This window comes from Sphaeroforma arctica (genome assembly GCF_001186125.1).
Source record: "Sphaeroforma arctica JP610 unplaced genomic scaffold supercont1.305, whole genome shotgun sequence".
Taxonomy (NCBI): domain Eukaryota; class Ichthyosporea; order Ichthyophonida; genus Sphaeroforma; species Sphaeroforma arctica.
The window spans coordinates 19,852-40,174 of NW_014040253.1; the positions used below are offsets into that span (position 1 = coordinate 19,852).

General features: G+C 45.8%; 2 protein-coding genes across 2 annotated transcripts in view; both read left to right on the forward strand.

The window, feature by feature from the left end:
* Positions 1 to 2,853, forward strand: part of SARC_05017 (hypothetical protein) — a gene marked incomplete at its 5' end in the record, with an annotated part of 3,689 nt that extends 836 nt beyond the window's left edge. Inside the window, 5 exons of the mRNA XM_014301126.1 lie at positions 95 to 181; positions 411 to 597; positions 1,464 to 1,623; positions 1,823 to 1,948; positions 2,561 to 2,853. Of these exons, the coding sequence (XP_014156601.1) occupies positions 95 to 181; positions 411 to 597; positions 1,464 to 1,623; positions 1,823 to 1,948; positions 2,561 to 2,731 (731 nt within the window). The 3' untranslated portion in view covers positions 2,732 to 2,853. The remainder of the gene's footprint in view (positions 1 to 94; positions 182 to 410; positions 598 to 1,463; positions 1,624 to 1,822; positions 1,949 to 2,560) is intronic.
* A 12,120-nt stretch (positions 2,854 to 14,973) lies between these two features.
* On the forward strand, positions 14,974 to 20,148 carry SARC_05018 (hypothetical protein; the record flags this gene model as incomplete). Its single annotated transcript, XM_014301127.1, has 3 exons — positions 14,974 to 15,069; positions 15,475 to 15,568; positions 15,950 to 20,148. The coding sequence occupies 3 exons, from the start codon at positions 14,974 to 14,976 to the stop codon at positions 20,089 to 20,091; spliced, it is 4,332 nt and encodes a 1,443-aa protein (XP_014156602.1). The 3' UTR covers positions 20,092 to 20,148.
* Between the last annotated feature and the right edge of the window lie 175 nt (positions 20,149 to 20,323).

Consider the following 20,323-nt stretch of genomic DNA (forward strand, 5'->3'; position numbering starts at 1 on the left):
ATGCTATCTGTGCTCGTAGACATGTTCATTCTCTTAGGCATTCCTTCTCATTACTAACAGTTGCTTTAACCCCAACGACTGCTGTGCATTTCAGATTCAGATTATGATTCCATGACAGAAGAAAACTCGTTCATGGCCACAGAGATACCGCAGACCCCGTCCATTGGCACCAGAGTCCCAGGTAGTGTACATGCACGCGCACGTAGAGTGCACCTGTCTGTCTGTTTTTGGGGCTTGGAGTTTTTTAGGACCATTGTGTCCAGTCCTCAGTTGCTGGTGCAGAACCAACTATACGTCTATGCCTGTCTTCACATCCATCTGCAATGCGTCTGACACACTCCCCATCACCATGGTAACCCCTTCCCCCCAACCATAAAACCCTACCCCCCTGCTCTGTCCCGTCTGTACAGGTGGTGCGTATGTTGACCCATACACACTTGGCTATGCGGGAGATGCGCCGGCCAATGACCTCAGCCGCACGTCGACTGTGGGCAGTGGCAGTGGCACGCCTCAGCCCATAGCGCCAGTCATTCGGTCCATTTCACAGGGCCACGACTTCCCACCGGTGCGAGCGGTGCCGTTGAGTTTGAAGTTCGGGTATGTGAAAACCCTAAACCCTAAATCGCAGGGCTGTGGTTCAATTTGTTGTGTGCATACGTAAGGCAATGAATGTAAGCGGTACCTATTCTTAATGTAACGTAGAGCGTGTTGACTATTCTTAATGTAACGTAGAGTGTGTTGACTATTCTTAATGTAACGTAGTGTGTGTGTGTGTATCCGCAGTACAATGAATAGATACTATACTTGTTCACAATATAACATGTGTTATTTGTCCTCAATGTAGCGTTTATTGGGTGTATGTATATGTTATGTATATGCGTAGACCACTCTACCCCAATGGGCACGACATCTGTCTTCAGAGTGCCCGCCACTTGCTCTGTTCCTGTTTCTGTGTAAGTATTCGAGATGTTCGATTTCCTACACACGCACGCGCGTATAAAAATAACAATTAGATTGGGTTGCGTTGGGTTGCAATTTGCCACAAAAGTGATGCAGCTGTGCGGGTTATGTATTGTAGTGCAGGCCCACGGATACGTTTGGGAGAAGCGTGTGAGAGTCGCGATGGATTGCGTATATCAGACTGCATGCGCAGCTGTGTGTGAGGTTACGAATGAGCGTATCCCAAATATGGAAATGTAGGTATAGTGTGATGTATTCTCTGGACTTCAACGGACAATTGGGCAGGCAGGTGTGTAGACCCATACATTTCTGATATCACTTCAGTCTCTTCCACCACCGCATATTCATGCCTTAGTGAGCTTAGTCAGTACGTGTTGCTCTAATAATCTTACCTACATTAGATTGCTCTAGTAATCTTACTTACATTAGAGTGCTTTACCTGCACTACATTTGTTCTCGCTCTCCAAGTGCTGATTTACCGCTACCTTCCAACCACCAATCAGAATGGAGATCTTCCAGCGCAACGATTCGCAGAGCCAATCAATACGCACCATTCAGATCAAGATTCGGATGGCCGAGGGCACCCCAGAGTTCGATGTACGCGAGAACTACGTGGGTCGACTACTGAGTAAAGAGCCGAGCGTCAAGAAGCCGTTCCCAAAGGTGTGCGGCTGAGTGGTGGGTGTTGGTGGGGCCTAGGAGTATGCACTTCACTTCTCTTCACCCCACTTCTCTTCCCCAATTAACTATGACAAACACATCACACTACCACCTCCTCACACGCCTTATAAGCCCTGACTAACTATGACACTAAACACACTTTATAAGCCCTAACTAACGATGACACTGACCTTGTTTGTAGAGCATGAATGGGCTGTACTGGAAAGACTTTGTAGTGCCTGGACCACCCGGAGATATCGATCTGCTTTCGCCGTCTGAGCTGCTGTGTTTCTATCCGTTGGAGGACTTCCGTAGTGCGTTAGGGACGGTATGTTGATCTTTGCTCTTGTAGGGTTTATGGGTTTATGGGTTCGGTCTAGGGTTTAGTATATATGGTTTAGGTTCATGGGTTCTAGGGTTAGATTTATGGTTTAGAGTTCAGGGGAGGGGTGAAAGGCTGTATATTTTGTTTGCTGTCTTGTTCTTCCTGGCTATGTTGGGCGTATTTGTTTTAGGTCTTTAGGGAGAACAAAATACATACACATACAAATACACAAATTCATACACGTACACATACATAAACAAATTCACATTCACATGCACATTACATATACATATACATATTCATATACATACACACACGCATACGTATCCACATCCACATATACATATACATATACATATTCATATACATACACACACGCATACGTATCCACATCCACATATACATATGTAAACGCATACGCACACGAAAATGAGCAAGAATGTTCGCAATTGAGAGAGCAGAATAAAGTTATATCTCAGTAGGATTTCAGTGTTAGCAAAACACGGAACTCGACGGTGGTGTCGCTACCATAGATCCACCTCAGAGGGTGCATTTATCACCCATTCTCATACATTGGGTGCATTTCTGACCTACTCACTGATATTCCGGGTGCAGAGCTTAGCGTTGGGCACTCAAATTGCGGCAGCGCCTGTGTACAACCGCCAGCTGCGATCGGTGCTCCTGTTTGGTGAGCCATACGAATGTCCCAGTCCCATCTCAAATATTTTGTATACACACGGCATCGATGTCATATACTACACACACGTGCCAGGCAAGAACCTGTAAGGCCCAACATCCATTGCTACAGGCTGTATGTGCATGTGTATAGGTATGCATGTCGCGCATACTAAGCAATAAATAAAGTCAGTACAATAAAAATGATACTGTGCAATGAAGAAGTGCACTCCACCGAATGCGCTCTACAATCGAGTTCACTGAGCACTACGTGGGCGTAATTGTGCTTATATTCTCACTGCTTTCGTATCCGGCTGAGTCCGTAGTTCTTGCGCCCACCCGTTGTAGAACTAAAACATTCGAATTGCCGTTAACGTTAACGCAATATGAATAATTTCGTTTTATACACGATCGATATATTCTGGCAGGGTTTAGGGTTCTAAGGTTGTCTGTCGGAGAGCCGAGTTTTTGCCGCATGAGGATCATTCCCATCGATGACCCAATAGCCGCCGTTGAATTCGTCTGCTAGTCTTCTTGCTACTGATGGGTGATCCAAAAGCACGGAGTTACCAGGCATTGCACTTTCATTATAGTAGTAGTCTTATAGCATTGTACTTAAATTAGTATTTCATTTTGATTCTCATATACAATATCACATTGCCCTTTCACTAGTTTGCGTGTATCGTGATTAAGCTGCGAGTCCGGTATGCAAAACAAAATTCGGCCGATAACCCTTAATGCATAGTGTATCCAGGTATAGTCATCTGATCAATGATCTTGTAAACCTGCCTGGTACCGATTAGCCTAGAATTCAGTCATGTGCTCCGAGCCTGCAGCCTATTGGTTGTTCACTGATTGGACGACGGTTAAAATGGCGCCAAGGAATGATGTCGGCACTTTGACGCGCCACACGTTAGGATGCGAAGATTGACTGTTAAAGCTTCACACGATAGGACGTAGCGCTCTGTTTACAGCTGCCGCTCTACGTCTCAAACCATGAACCTTTACAATAATACAACTCAAAAGGTCGTTCGTGCGACCTTGATCGCTTCTGAGGATATTGTTTTGCCGTCGAACAACACTTCTATCTCAACTGGTGATTCCCGCAAGGACTCTTGGGTCCTTCGTCTTCACGACAAACGCACAATCTCTTCCTGGTACCGCCAAACCACAGCGCACATTGAATCCAAAGAACTCCACACTTTAGCAAAGTGGTACTTCACTGCTGGGCACACCCCTCTAATCAACCGCTAGATGAACTTTGTGGGATCATTCCCACTGGCACCTGGTCGAGCAGCACCTGGCCCCTCCCACCACACCACAGAAGAGGCCTTCGATTGTGTTGGCTAAGTTAAAGGGCCGTACCTAGCCTCTTCTTCATTCTTCAAGCAGGGCGTCAAAACTCGCATACTTACTAAAGCTGAGTCATGGCCTCCGTCGCCATAACAACAACACCGTATCACCGAGCGGACTTCCTGGAGGAGTTCTCGGTATTTGTGCTAGGGTGGCCACTACCCTCTGCTTTTAGTGTCCTGACTAGAGACCACTGTGCTCACCTCGGTGTGTACCCTGTCCGTCGGAAAATTGAGCTCGGGGCAAAGGCTTTGTTCAAAGCGGTTTCAAACACCACGAAGCGGCGTGCCAATCAGTCTACAACCGCTCCTTCGCCACCCTTGTAGCGCCTGCAACTTCACAAGCCTCCGGCTACTCCAACTGTAATCCTGACATATCTTGATGATACTTCTTCTCAACAGTGTCCTCTGAAGCCTGTTGGCCTCTTCCGTTTTAACCACCCGTGAACTGGTCAACGGGATGCTCACAACTCTCGAGGAGAGTTGATTGATTAAGATAATAATTTTATCTGGGGTGTTGCTATTGAGGATTGGGTGACCATTGGGTACCCAGAACCCCATCTGACTACTTTCGTGATTCCTATGCAAAAGGCTCGAGATGCGCTTCAACAAAGCTCCCTCCAACTACCCTCGGCTACATCTCTGATGGCATGATCTTGGCTTACTTTAATAGCGAAGGATGACTTTAATACCGGAGGACGCCAACAGAGATTGCCGTTCCATTTATGCTTTCTTGCTTTCCCTGGCCAACGATGCCTTTTATATGAACCTTCTTTAACCGAGGCTCCTTCGCGATCCGGACCTGACTGATGTCTGTTTAGACAATGTTGAACGCACTCTTTGCATCGCCATGTTGGCCTTCCGATGCGGTTGCCGATTTCGAAGAGTCGCATCCACGAAAGTGTTGGAATTACTATCCACCCATTACCAATACCCAACGAAACCACTCTCCAAGTCAAAACATAGACTACAGCCGAATACTCACCCGACAACCCAGGACCAATCTGAGTTAACTTTGGTCCAACCTCGTGTCTCAGCCTCTGTTAAAGAGAACACGAAACGTCGAATCCGTTCCCAAGCCTGTGACAGCAGCCATCGATCACACTCTCGTACTCCGGGCTTTCAGTCAGCGTACTCCTGCCCTGGATTCCGGGTATGTCTCTTATTTAAAAAGGATGAGGGCTGAAGCTAACATGAGCCAGGCCACTTTATAAGTGACCGCCCCCACAACAGTTTCACTAGTACTCTAGGCGTAGTGGATGAGGATCGAGCCTGAAATAAGGCGGGCCAGATCGTCAAAACACGCTTTCTTGCCTCTATTGTGATACTGTTCTTTGTTACACCGACAACATAATTAAAAAAGGATTCGTGGTAGCTGAAGATCTCAAATGTATGCGATAGACCCTGTCTTGATGAACACCGTTGGGGTTGGTTTATTCAATCCCCAACGGAACAGAGTACTACTACAATCTTACTAGAGATATATACAGACAAAGGTCAGAAAACCTGGTTCGTAACAACAGAATTCCAGTTCCTGGTGACCATTGGGATCCCCTGTTCATGTGGCATACTCCCAGTTTTACTGCTAGGAGCGATTATTTAATTGTGGCAAAATATGATAGTTCTACAAACTTTCTCACCTTTATGTTAAATGTCCAATCACTACTGTATTGACAGGTTGAAACAGACATCCATACCTGCACGGATGCTACCCCCAAGCTTAAAACATATAAGCAGCGGGTCTCTTGATAAGTTGAGTGGGAGGAACAGATCTGCCTTCGCGACGAAAAGCGAGGCATATTGAATAGAGAAAGGGAACTACCACATCCCTTGGGTGTCTTCTGTTTTTCTTAGCCAGGACGAACTTCAATCTATCCTATATATATCAAAGATAATAGATATCGTCAGAACTATAAGATAGGCAATGAAAACATTATCGACCCTTATGACCCATGCCTTGAAATAAGATTGCCTGGGCCATATACGCCGTGAGTTCTGAAATGCACTGAACGTAGCCGCGGCTATCTAAATTGGATCTCGGGGACGTGTCTGGAGGCCTACAGCTGGAGCGTTTGGTGTTAAGTTACCTATATGTGGTTACAAGCTCTAAAACGCTTTGTGGATGACGGGGCTATGGCACTCTGGGAATTTATTTTTTTAGACTGGCAGTCGCGAGATACACCATACATGTCCTTGGCCCTTGCCCCATAAGAAAAACCCCCGTTTCCATTGTCCCGTGGCATGCCATGCTGCCCACACCGGATAACGAGGCCAAAATGGGGGTTGTCATGCTTGTCATTCTAGACCCTTCTTATTTTGTTGACACATCCTCCATCGAACTTGAAACAGGTCTATCTGTCCGCGTCCCTAAGGACGGGGAACCACCGACAGTATTTCTGAAAGGATGGTTCAATCCCTATGTACTAACCGTACTGTGAAGGCGAAAGATAGAATTACTTACTTCATCTATATCCCAGAGGTGTTCACCAACGCCCTTTGTCGCTGTGACCTTAACACTTTCTGATTACAAAAAGTTGCGCCGTGTCAAAGTTAAACTCGATACGAAACAAGAGGCTGCTATGTTTGAAGGAGACGCATCGACTATCAAACCCCGTTTCCATAGATGACGGCTGACGACCTATAGTAGACCACTGTGTTCACAGATATTGCATTATAAATAATATTCTGCACAAACTGAATTTGGCCCAGCGATGATACCATATCTTTGACCCGGGAACCATGGTAACACTAACTGCCAACTACGATGTACTCAACTGACCAATACACTATACAGTCTTATTTTTGCCCGAACATGGCCGAACACTATGCGAGGCGACCGCCTGCTAAGCGTAGTAGAAAAGATCAAACGTTTTCACATTGATCTCCGACACATACCTGGATTGTGAACTATTTTACCCTATTATACCCGAATTAGTGTCTTTCTTGGAATCCGCTCCTCACAAGTCCGAACCCGCTACTTGTGGGTACTTTATCATATCACCACATTTAAATGCTCATCCTTTGTGCGCAACTCAGCATGGTTCTGTGTTTTCGTAAAGCAATAGGGGGGATTCCTGTGTGAGATAAGCCTTTTAACGCTAATAAGCGCTGCCACCAACTGACTCCCAAAGTACTGTGAAGCCAAAGATGACGGGACTTAAGGCAAAACAGCGAAGCAAATAAATCTCGCCTCTCACTTTTCCTCGTCATGCACCTTGAGACAGATATACTGACTTCTTCAACTGAGAGACTACAGAAGTAGACGTATTTTTATATACGTTAATAACCTTTTACATCGTCAGCCCTAGAGTAATTTGGGACTTGTTCTCAAATTAATGTACGTATAGGTGGGTCAGCCCGAGAGAACGTAAGAGTAATTTGAGACCTCTTCTCAGATTATTCTAATTATAGGACACGGACCACCGGCTAGCCGAGAGCCGAGGTCCGAGACTGAGTGTAGTAACAGAGAACATGATATATTTATTTCTAGAAAATATATCCGAGTGCTAAAGTGTTCTGCATAAGGTTTCTCATACTGAAAATATGAGTTTTTACCCTGGCCAACCCAAGTGGTTGAACACTAGTACAAAAACTATCAGTATATAACTGAGGGTGAGATCATAAATAAATTTATTCGAATGCACCATACTTTAGATACATTTGCAATTTATCTAAAGTCTACTACATTGCACTCTAACATCAACTGATTCAATCTGTGCAAGATGATTCAAAGTAATTTTGTCCTGCCATACTGAACTCCTTGTATCTGGTTACAAACTTTTTTTCATGATTTAATCGCTGTGCCTCCAGCTATCTAACATACTGCGGACAGTTTCTTGTAGAATGGTATTGCGATCACAATCCTTGGCATACCACCCTGGCTCTATACCGTTGCTGGACTGATTTCCAGTGATATTAGCGTATTACTCCCATCCAAATCCTTCTCTTTTATTATCACCAGTTAGCGACGTCACATCGACACCAGATGCTTGTTGTAACCCTATCCTAAACGAGTCTAATCGCATTATGTCACTTGCTCGCCGGGAAACCTCAGCTGGCTCTTAAGTCTTTGTCGACAAACTGTGAGATCTCCAACCCCACACCATACGTGGTGGTGGTTCAAACTAAGGACTACACCGCAGGTTCCGAGGGCTCAAGCAGGTGTGACACCTCATAACAAGTATAAATGATCAGAAGACGTCATTTACGAGCTCGGCTAGTACTACCACGCCGTAAGTTCATCCTGTGACGGCAGTGTAGTGATTCACACTTCTGAATAAAATACATCTATACTGCGATCAGCTAGTGATGGACTAGACGTCGAACAATAGCAACTGACTCGTCGGAAAGTTAATAAATACATACCTAGTTTGGGTTGAACGTATAAACTCACTTAAAAAAAGCTTGGAATGTTGAAGGCTGGAAACTCGTTCGGGATATGAACTTTAGCGATAATACCGTGACAATATCTCAACTGACACATTTATCATGGATCGAACATTTCTATCACCCATCCTTCAAATAAATTCAGAACATAACCAACCGATCTTTACCCCAGTAATGTTAATAGCTCAACCAACAAATCTTGAGGAACGTAGACGTAAGAAGTACGAATCTCAAGCTGCACAAGCGAATAAGCGAATAAGCACCGTCAGGCCGCAGCAATAATTGCAGTTGGGCGTATGACTATATCACAAAAGGAAGCCTTCTTCTTGGATTTTACTCGATGGTGGAGCTCTGTTGTGGCATTGGCACATACAATTCAAAATTGTGCAAACAAAACATATCATATTCATTAATCGAAATTCAGGTGCTAATGTGAGCTGATTGGTACTCCGGCTTTGGAGATCAAAGGCAAATCTCTAGGTAGTAGTAGATATCATTCAAACACTCGTGAGTAAAAGATAGAAGGTGCTTGTCGTGTCGAGGGGCTGTTGTTTCCTGTCCATTGACCACGGTGGATAGATCCAAGCTATCTTACAGCCTTGGCTTCATTGACTTACTCTTTAGTTAACAATTTTAAACTCTGTCAAGGGTACTCCGGCTCGGGAGATCAAAAGCACACGAAGAAATTTGGTTTCTATTAACTGGCTGTTCCAGACGAGCTTGCTTACAACAGCAACGAAACTCGATAGATGGCGTCTTGTCGCTGCCTCAAGGAGTGGCCAGCCGCCATCCAATTTCGCATGAATCTAGCACAGCCTTCCGCAAGTATTTTGTGATAGCCCATGCAAATAATAATAATAATAGTATACATGCAACAAGTGTCAATGCAAGCGCGATGTAAAATACCTGAAGGCTTATCTGGACGAACTAAGTTTTCCGTATCAAGGTTTGAACTGCGGGTATTTTTTCTCAAATGATGACGTTTACCGATCATCTCAGCTGCTCGAATTGAAGACAAAATATGAGACGACTAGACCATCCTCTTGTATTCAAATGAACAAATTATGTTCTTTGGCTACCGTGCTTGAACCGTTGCTGTTTAACATGGCTAGGGGGGGGGCTTGTAAGCATCGAATCCGAAGCCTGATGGTAGCTCATCTGTTTGGGCGACGATTAGGAATTATCGCCAAGGAAAGCTGACAGCATATGACGCTCCACACGATAGGATGCAAAAAAATAGACTAGTAGGGTGTAGCACTCCGTTTACAGCTTTCGCGCTACAACCGACTAACTTGCAATGAACATAGACTCCAATCTTGAAGACATCTCAAACTGTGAGCTTTTACGGTCTTTGCGTATTGTCTATTTTATATATGATAAAGATCGCTTCATGCTTGAGCGTATGGTAATCGAAATAATACCACAGTTAGACCAGCAGAATCGGTATAGCAGTATTATGATATGGAGCAAGTACTATAAGTAGTTGTATATCTAATGATATAGAGATCGTTTGATTCTCGCCCGTTGTTCGCTTTTAGCGGGAGAGTCAAGATGGCGTACAATATGATCGTAGAGACTGTTATGTGAATGGGTAATTAATCATGGCGAAAAAAAATATATCAAAGCTACTACGAAATTCACATTGTACACAGGTTTGTCAACTTTATTCGGTGAAGGTACATTAACCAACTATATTTCGTCCCGGGGTGCGTGAAAGTCATTGCAACCACTCATACCATTTTCCTGATGTGCTCACGTCTGTATATCAGATGTGTTTTAACTCGAACGAGACGTAGCTAGCACTGAAGACATAACTGTTCATATCCAGGTTGAGTCAATCCCAATGAATAATAACTCTATCGTCGTCTCTGTCGGTATTCAGGTTGTGAGAGATGTGCAAATGGTTTTGAAACCTCCCCAACTGGTGGAAGTCTCTGTTGCAGCGCTCGTAGACACACGGGTATGGCTTCGGCTCCATAAATGCGTAGTCCACATTGAAGTCGTAGTTGGTCGCCTTTTCACCTGTCAAATAAAAACTAACTGCGATGCTGCCATGCTGCCTTGTCACCCGTAACTTGTGATAAGTCTTCAGATGAATTTGTAACCTGCCTAGCAGGTAGTACCTCTTATCGCACCGTCTGTGTATACAGTGGTATTGTTTTGGCGCCTGCAGCGGTGATTCCACATCGATTCCTACGTCTTCCATATGACTATCCGCACTCGGATTGATGACATGATGGTCACTGTAGCGTGATGGACTCAGATGTCCACCATCCTATCTCTGCGATGTTTCGTACCCCAAGGATCGCTTGAATGACTGCGCTCTGTTGCGATTCTACTCACAACATTTGATCGAGGCACAATAATGCGCTGAGGTGACGAATTTGCATTGGTAGATATGCGATTGTCGACAGATTGGAAGTAGTGATTGTCATCCTTGCGCAAGCATGTCTGTGCGGATGAAGACCCTCTTATCATTGCTTCAGCTGGGTCACATCCTGTGGAAGCCCCAGGATCGTGTCTTCAACCGATCTGATCACATACCCAATATTGTACCGTTCACAACTTCTATCCTGGGAGTCGGTGTGTAATTGAACGTGTATCGGGTGTGCTTGTGGCTGTAGTTCTAAACAGTCTTGTTCCTTGGCCGGCAAATTACAACAATGAGGTGTCGTGGAATGCGCTAAAATCGCTTCGTGGGCTAGCCTCGTTGAGTAGTCTGAAGATGCTGCAAATTCCTGCTCTTGGCGACGTGCCAGTTGAGGGTCCGTAAACGTCATCTCATCCGTAAATATCTAGAGATACAAGGTACCTCATGAGATGAGATTCTAGGAAGGCGGAGTTCGGCGGTCTCAAAACCAGAAAAAGCGCACTCTCAAATTATACGCCAGCGCAATACTTCCTTCTGTACGAGGCCTAGACATATATCTGGGAGAACATTTTGTTTTCTTTAAGGTCGGAGCTGTGTTGCTAGTATCTAGAAGCATAGACTTTACAGCCTGCAACCCCTGATTACCTAGACCTACCTGTGCTGTTCATTGCATTTCATATGATGTTGGAACAAGAATTGAGGAAATGGAAATTTGAATGCATATTGAAAAATCGAGGTGAATTTAACCCCCGGATGTAAAAGTTGGTCTCCTCTAGGCTGACTATACGATACAAAGACGTTTACGTTAATAAGACAATACGTTAATACGTTAAAATATAAAATCTTAATTAAGTTTAGCTTCAGCCCTTGGTAATGAGCAAAAGATTAGGGGATTTTAGACTGAGACTATTGTCTTTATGCTCCGCTCTAATCCCTCACTACTTCGGTCTAGATTTATTTATGTTTTAGTTAATAAGACTAGATATCATTTCATTGGACTCATAGTTTACATCCAGTATAACGCAATTGCTTCACGAGTTCTATATCTGCGTCATGGGGGAACCCCACCAAAACTTGCACAATACTTGCACGCGTAACAGTCCGCCGAGACATGTGCGCGAGTGTTTGGTACAAAACCCGAATAGTTGTTAGTGTAAGATTCGGTCTCTTAAGGCGGTATTAACGTCTTAGAGTAGTTAAACGTAATAAAGTCTTCTAAAGCTCAAATGAAATTAAAGTAAAATAAACGTAATTAGTCTTTCAGTAAAGTTAGGTCTGCCTCGTGAAAACAGCAATACTCTGAGGGATTGCGAGGCTGAGACATTACTATATATAATCCTCTCAGTACTGTTTTCGCCGAAGGGATTTTATTTAGTGTTTCGTTGTCGCTCTAATAGAAACCATGGTATATTGCGTTGGGACGAATCCAAGAGACTCATAAAATCCTATCTTTTAAAAAGAAAAGAAAAATATACTCCTGATGTCCATGGTTATTGCATTAACCAATAACTTGCCACTTATCAAGAATTACCGACTTAGCCTTCATCAGACTGGTACATCTGGTTGGCTGAACGGAGGAGAAACTAAGCAACACTAATAGTCCTTAGAAACCTATGTTCGGTTGAGCCATCTCGCTACCGAAGTATTCAGATATAAATAGATTAGGAAAGTAAATATAGTTCTATTAAAATAGAACTAGACCAAATCTTATGTTTGGTATTTTACTGGGGCCTTTTAATGGCCTTGTCCAAATATCTGATATGTAAAATGGAAAAGGTATTAATTAATAAAACCGTTAAAACCATTTAGGAAACTTAAGTTCCTCGTACTATTAAGAGTACCTTTATAACATAGAGTCTAATGTGGAGGCCCGGCTATTACATTAGGGACCCTCCTGTCATCATCGTCGCCTACATTATGCTCTGTTCTTACTACAAAGGCCAACTACTGCAGGCCTTGCAAAAGGCAGTACTCATAAATCCCAATACGTCTAACATACACTAGATTATCTTCACGAACACGCTACCTAATAAGGTGTTGTCAATAATAACTGTGATGATATAGGTGTTTACAAAACTAAGAGACGCTATCTTTAATCCTTCAGATCTCAAACGGGAGGATGACTACTTCTGTAAAGGGATGGTGGCGAAGGTGTACGCTTCGCTAGTTCGTACGTATGCACTAAATCCGTCTCAAAGCAGCTAATATTAGAACTTCAAAATTGCAAGTGTTTATTAATACTGGGATGACAACGCAACCGGTTCGTTTATATGCAACGTTTGCTGCATGATTAAATTGAACCATGAATACTATATCTTTGTCAAATCACTTCGCTGTTAGTCTTGCCGTATGTAGCCGTTTAACGCGTTCTTGCATCTCTACACCCTCTTAGCAATATACCAATCTGTATAGTGAGAGAGCCCAATCTATATGGCAACTATATACACACCCAAAATCCAAAAGTACTTCAGAACAGAACTAGATGCTCTCCATCCCCGCGCTTAGAGTGTCATCCCCCATCCTTGAGCTCACTGCATTGCGCAGCGTTCTATATACTTGACTATTGTGATCAGCACTCCAACATAAAGTGAAAAGCTCCACCACAGTGTGATATATATCACCAGTCCGGCAACATTTTCTCTACAAAAGCACACACGCGAATACGGAGTGGCAGGATGTATCTGAGAATGTCAATGGGGTTTGCTGCCCGTTTTTTTTGTTTCTTTTTTTCTTTTTGTTGTAAAAAAAACCAAACCCTTCCCACCCCACGAAAGACGGAATGTAAGAAACGACAAATAAATAGACAGTCGATACTCGATAGTCTCTCTCTATTTACTCTAAATACTAGAGAGAGAGAGTAGGCTCTACTACACCGAACCCTAAACCCTACTGCTGTTGCTATATGTTACCGTAATCATAACAGCGGAACATTCGATAGTGGCATAGCTAATAAATCCTATCGGCAAGAAGTCGACAAGCACTATAACATATAAATAGGCATCTCTCGGACTGGCCACAGAGAATCCGATAGGCGCCGTCGCTTGAAGTAAGTTGTGCGCACCTGTGTGAACATTCAGGTATAGGCTTGTCCAATCGGTAAAGGCTGTGAGCCTACTGGTGTCGTGCCACGTTTGAGTGTGGACGTCTGCATTTCTTATATATATTTGACCAGAAAAGGTAGATGATTGACATTGACAGACGACTAACATTCGAAAGGGTAGACGATTAACATTTGAAAGAGGATGTGCGCGTGATTATGAGCGGGGTAGTGATTGTTTCCGTGTATTCGTAAGCAGCGTGTACCATACAATGCCTTATACGTGCTTGCTCATATCGCTGCGATTTAGGTGGCTCTTCCAAACTGAGCTCGTTACAGATGTTAGCTGAGTATTTTTTTTTAGCATTGCTTTCCTTGAGAGATGTATACCGCTCTGTCACTGATATATACACCTGTTGCTTGCTGGAAGTCTCACCGATGTGTGAGGTATTCATCAAACTGTACACTTGTGCAATTGGCCCAAGATCATGCTACTTTCTAAATAACAGCTGACAGGCTTAATACGCACCTATCATTTACGGTACTTTCTTGCGTTCTTGCGCATGGCTTATTTGTATATTTGTGTCTCGTTCCTACTGCTTAGTCAGTGCGCGCTTTAGGTGTGCCGTATGACACAAGCCTTACTATTCAGAAGCGTCAATATACAGAAGCGCTAGTGTATAAATACATTATCGTACAGCATCGTTATATATATATATATACGCTTCTGTATGTTAACGTTCTTGTATGATGAATTATACAGAAGCTTTGTTATACACTAGCGTTTCTACCTAGCAGTGACATCGTACAGAAGCGTTAGGCACGTGTTGAAAAATTCAAAATTGAACGATGCTATACGGCTTACCCATATGACTGATCAATAAATGACTTGTGTTTGATCATCGGTTGTCATCTGAGTTCAATTAAAAACAACTTTCGTTCGCGCTGACCTCTGTGATCCGGCACAGCTGTCCCTTTCGCTTCGTTAGCTGAGGCAAGCACTGGTACGGAGCCAGTTGCTGAGAGAGGAAGATGTAGTTCGTCCACATTGTTAATTGATAAATTTGATGAACACGACGGCCAAATAAATGGTGTACTAATTAGTAATCCGCTGCCTGCTCCAGTAGTCGCACTCTAGGCTACCAATCGATTCGGCAGTGTTGCCCTCAACCAATCGAAGGCCGGGACGCCACCCACGTGCACCAGAATGAGTCAGAGTCTTGCTGTGTGCTATGTGTGTCAGCAGCCAGCGGCGAGTGCCTGTCCGTGTCTGCAGCGCAGTTACTGTTCGACTAAATGCCAGGTATGATGTCTTCCGGAGTGTGCATTGCTGGACAGGAAAGGACTCATTGTGTATATCTGGTTACAGTTTAAGGCAGGACTGTTCGCTGTGGTTCGCTGCATATGATAAAGAGATACGAATGCACTAAGCTTGATAGCTCGTGTACCTGAGTTATGATAGCTGAGTATAGTGCTAATAGAGTTTTGCATGGCGACACACTTGTTAAACCGCACAAGCTTGGAATGAGTTAACGTCTACGTTTCATTATACCGTTCTGGCCCTGGGGTTGTTTCCGCCCCCCCCCCCTCTCCGTTTGCTTGCGCTTCAAATAGTCTGCATACTCAACAACCTCCCATGTGTAATTGGCTTATTTTAATTGGCTTATTTTAACTGGTGTATTTCATTGTAATTGGCTTATGAGCGCAGCGTGATGATTGGTACGCTGGACACGACCTGGATTGCTCGCAAGAAGATGAAGACGAGGATGAGTATGACTCTGTGGAGGCGTTAGGGCCAGCTGGTATGCAATGACTTACTTTGAGTGGAGTTCTGTGCTGTTGTGTTTGTCTCGCGTTGGTATCGACAGGCGTTGCTTTTGGGCCCATTACGTGCTTCAGCTGTGACGCGTAAACGGGCGCGTAAGGGAGTGTATATTGGTTATCGATGGTTGAAAGTGTTTGCCCCGTGCTCGCACATGTTTTTAGAAACCCCAAACTTTAAACCCCCATTCTCTTGTTGCACCGCCTATCTCTCTGAGTTTTACTGTACGTAATTGAAACAGAATGTCCACTGGTCCGTTGTCGTCAAGTGACTATGATGAAGACATTGTTTATTATGGGGGAACTTAGCTGTTCATTTCACTCACAGTCATAGTGCCCATTCTTATCATATTCCCTTCTAGCCACAGACGAAGGTAACGACAGTGCGCCGCAAACACACGCCACCCCCACCCAGGATGCATCTGCCTCCGATGTTCCAGTGGACAGTGCACCTGCCCAGTCCGACAGTACCAGTCCAATAATCCGAGGCAGAGGTGCAGCGATCGAGCCCATGACGGAGAATGACCTAGCATATTCGCCTGCTGTAGATGTCGAGATGGGTGCAAGTACTGCTCGCAAACGAGTGCGATCGAGTCCTTCCAATGCGTCTGCGGATGAGGATTGTGTGGTGCATGGGGATGGGTCACCGCTCCAGCGAGATAGTAGGGGCCTCCAGTTCAATTACTACATGCCAAACGAGGTGAAGAGGGCAAGGGAGTCGTCCGCCTCTCTCAGTGAGTGTAGCACGTCGTGTGGACCTGATACAGTATCTGCGCCTAAGGCAGTAGTACCAGAGGTTGTGCAAGGGCAGGACAAATGGGCAGGTGATGGTAGTGCGCATGTGAAAGGTAGCGAACAGCCTATGGGTACGCCTCGAAGGAATAGCAAGGACTTAAAGTTTAATTACTTTATGCCAAACGAGGTGAAGAGGGCGAGGAAGTCGTCCGCCTCTCTCAGTGAATATAACACATCATATGGGCCGGATACAGTACCTGCGCCTCAGCCGATAGTACCGGAGAATGCACAAGGACAGAACAAATCAAACGGCAGTGGTCTTACGAATGTGATAGGTCGCCAGCAGCCTACACCTATAGCTAGCACTCTGTGGCTGGACACCGTTCTTTCGTATGTGCTGGCTTATACCCACCGTTATACCCACCGGGGTCCACCGCCTGGTACGTATAGCCGTGTTGCAGCACCACACACCAAGGATGGGAACTCATGCACTTCGAATGATCTCATTCACAACGATAGCAATAGGCAGATAGTCACGGATGGCAGCTATGTTGACACGCATGTTTATGACACCTTCCGTAGCGCTATGCCGTATCCGAGCGCCAGTGGAGTGACAGATACAAATGCGACGGATAGCTCTAACACTCACCTCACAACACAGACCGTAACACATGTGGTGGAAGAGACGGCGCTTGTGAAGGAAGCCACTCTGTCGAGCACCTGTTCCGATCTAGCCACACAACTGCTGAATGAGACGAATGTGTTCCATCCTGTGGACACACAGGACGGTCCCTTCACAGCCCACAAGCCCAAGCACCTGTCCCTCTCGAACGGACAGGGCCACAGAAATTGTACCGGCAGTGAGCTGACCCATACGAATCTGGATGGGACCGTTTGTGTCCAGAACACACACGACGGACCGGAGTGCCTATCGTCGAGAGCGCTTCAGGCGGCCCTCGACCCACACCAGGTGTGCTTTGGGGAAGGCAAGCACTGTGTGGTGGAAGATGCTGGCGATGCTGTGGGGATGAGTCCTGGACTCCCCATTGATGCCGCCCGAGATACAACCACGCCCGTTACACCAACAGCGCAGTCTGCTATAACCCCAAAGGCCATTGGGCAAGCAAGCAGCACGGCCGAGACGGACAATCGAATTCATGTACAGGGAAATATAGACGCTAACGGCCCAGTACATGACTTGCACACGCACTCCAATGTACCTCCGGGACCGCTGCACACACCCGTGTCTACTCGACTGAGCGGAGTGTACCCGAATGCGAATGGGTCTGTAGGGCTCCACACAACGGCCGGTACCGCACCAGCCCAGACCAATGCGAACCCGTGGATAGGCAGTCTAGGAACACCCACCCACGTGCTTAACAGGCAAGTGCATGCACACGCATTTGGTGGTGCTAGGGGAAACACATCGTCATTGCACCAGGGCCGAGACGCGCGGCAGTTTCAGTTTACTGCAGCCGCGGGGGCTGGGGCTGGCAGTGCTTTCACGGGTGGAGCTGAGCGCCCGCGTGGACTCCGCCAAGGGACGATATACAACGGTGTGGGTGCCAATACGAGCCAACCAATGTATACCCCCAATGGGGACCATCACACGAACGCATTCGCGCACAATAGCTATAGCTCGACTACCGCGACAATGCAGCCAGTGACAAACACATCACGGATTGGTCAGGCATTCCCGTCCGTAGCGAATCGGGACAACCCGCATATACGCGGCTTCCGAGATAGCACTGGTCGTATACATGTGTATGATGGCAATCAGTGTATAGGTGTAACCGGATCAGCCGGGGCATCTGGTGCGCAAACATTTTTATATAACAATACCGCGAGTAGCCATAATCCTGCTATGAGGGTAAGTGCGGAATACATGCGACAGTCGGACTACTCAACTGTATTCGTACGCCTCAGCCAAGGGATGCAGGCTACCAACGTAGAGATGGAGGCTATCAACCAGGCTATCAACGCAGCAACAGCAAACAGAGCTGTGAATAAGACTCAAGGGTCTGGAGAGACAGACGGATTCAGTAAGATAACAGGCCAATGGCAAGCACCATCCACAGGAGTGAGTGACATGCACAGGCGAGGTACTACACAGCCCAGTGGGGTTAGTAGGATTAATAGTACACAATCCAATGGAGTGAATGTGACTGATAGTACACAATCCAATGGAATGAATGTGGGTGATAGTACACAATCCAATGGAGTGAATGTGACTGATAGTGCACAATCCATTGGGGTGAATGTTATTGATAGCACACAATCCAATGGAGTGAATGTTATTGATAGCACACAATCCAATGGAGTAATTAGGATTAGAGGGCATCAGCCGGAACGGCCCAACCAACAGAATAGCCGACGCATGGATGTGGAATCCATTTTGAAGGTGTTGGACTTGAATAAAAGACGTCTAAACGTGGACGCACAAGATCACAACCTACAAAGCACGCTGACGGTAGATAACGGATCCATCCCACCGCACCGTGTGTGTATAGATCTGACCGTCTCAATAGATGAACCCAATGCAACCGATGAGACCATTTCCCCAGCCCAAGAGTCAAGCGAACCCCTTGGCGTCAACAGTGGTGTTGAGCCGCAAAGTGTGGGAGCACACACCGCTGAGGAGCCTTTAAGCATGAAAGTACACACCGCTGAAGAGCCTTTAAGCATGAAAGTACACACCGCTGAAGAGCCTTTAAGCATGAAAGTACACGCCGCTGAAGAGCCTTTAAGAATGAAAGTACACACCGCTAAGTATGAGCGCGATGCAGAGCCTTCGTCTCCCGCGAGACCGCGCACGCCACACAGTGACGACGCCAAGGCAGAGCAGAAAAGCAGTGCAACGGTGGCTGTTAGTGGCAGTGAGTTAGCTACTACTATAGGCAGTGGGGTGTTACCCACTGCTAAGGCCAGCGGCGCCTTAGCTGTTGAGCCGGAAGGCACGGCCTGTGTATACCATGGCTGTGAAGTGACGATGGTTGGCAGCCAGGCACGTAGGCAGCACGAGCAGACCGCACACGGCTACAAGCCGTCTGTTGGTCTACCATACGCGTGTGGGCTGTACAACTGCACCAAACGATCAACCACGCTTAGAGCCAGAAACAGCCATGCAAGACACTGCGAACGACGCCACAAGTACTGTTGTAGTTGGGTCGGGTGTGGGTCTCGGTTTGCCTCAGACTACGCGCTGAACGTGCATTACAGATCGCACACGGGCGAGAAGCCCTTTGAGTGCAAATACGCCGGGTGTGGGGAGACCTTTATGGACGTGACTGCGTGTGGCACACACCAGGCCGACCACTGCCAGTTCAATCCGACACTCAAAGGAACGGATCACCGACTACCACTAAAGAAGTCGCAATCAGTCACTGGTTCGAAGAAGTCAAACCCCACCAGCCTCAGGAGATGCTCATCCGCTTGGAAAGAGTGGCAACCACCAGCCACCTACGAATCAACGCATGCAGCTGCTACACGCACAGACACGGCGGGCAGCGGGTCAGGCAGCGAGAACTCGAGTGACGCGCCCATTGGGAGGCCCCACTCGAGAACTCTGGGTAGTAGACAGCCAAGCACACTCTCAAAGGTAAGTAAGAAGATGTACCTGTGTACTTATAGTGGCTGTGATGAACAGTTTGCGCAGGAAGAGCGACAGCAGCGACACACACTCACCCATATATGTGCGTGGAATGGCTGCTACAAAACGTTTTTGGACCCGAAAGATTGTATTGCGCACTTCTGGCTGCACAACTGTTGAAAGCGCGCGAGGCACTTGGTGGTGCAACATGGTACAAGACGCCTCTCAATAAATTTAATAGACAATCACATGCTAACACTAAATACTTGCGAATCGAGTAAGTGTAATATAAAATAAGCCTGGTCTAATAAATAAATACCTACATAAACATATGATGCCAACACTAAATACTTGCGAATCGAGTAAGTGTATTATAAAATAAACATGGTCCAATAAATGCCTTCATAGTCTA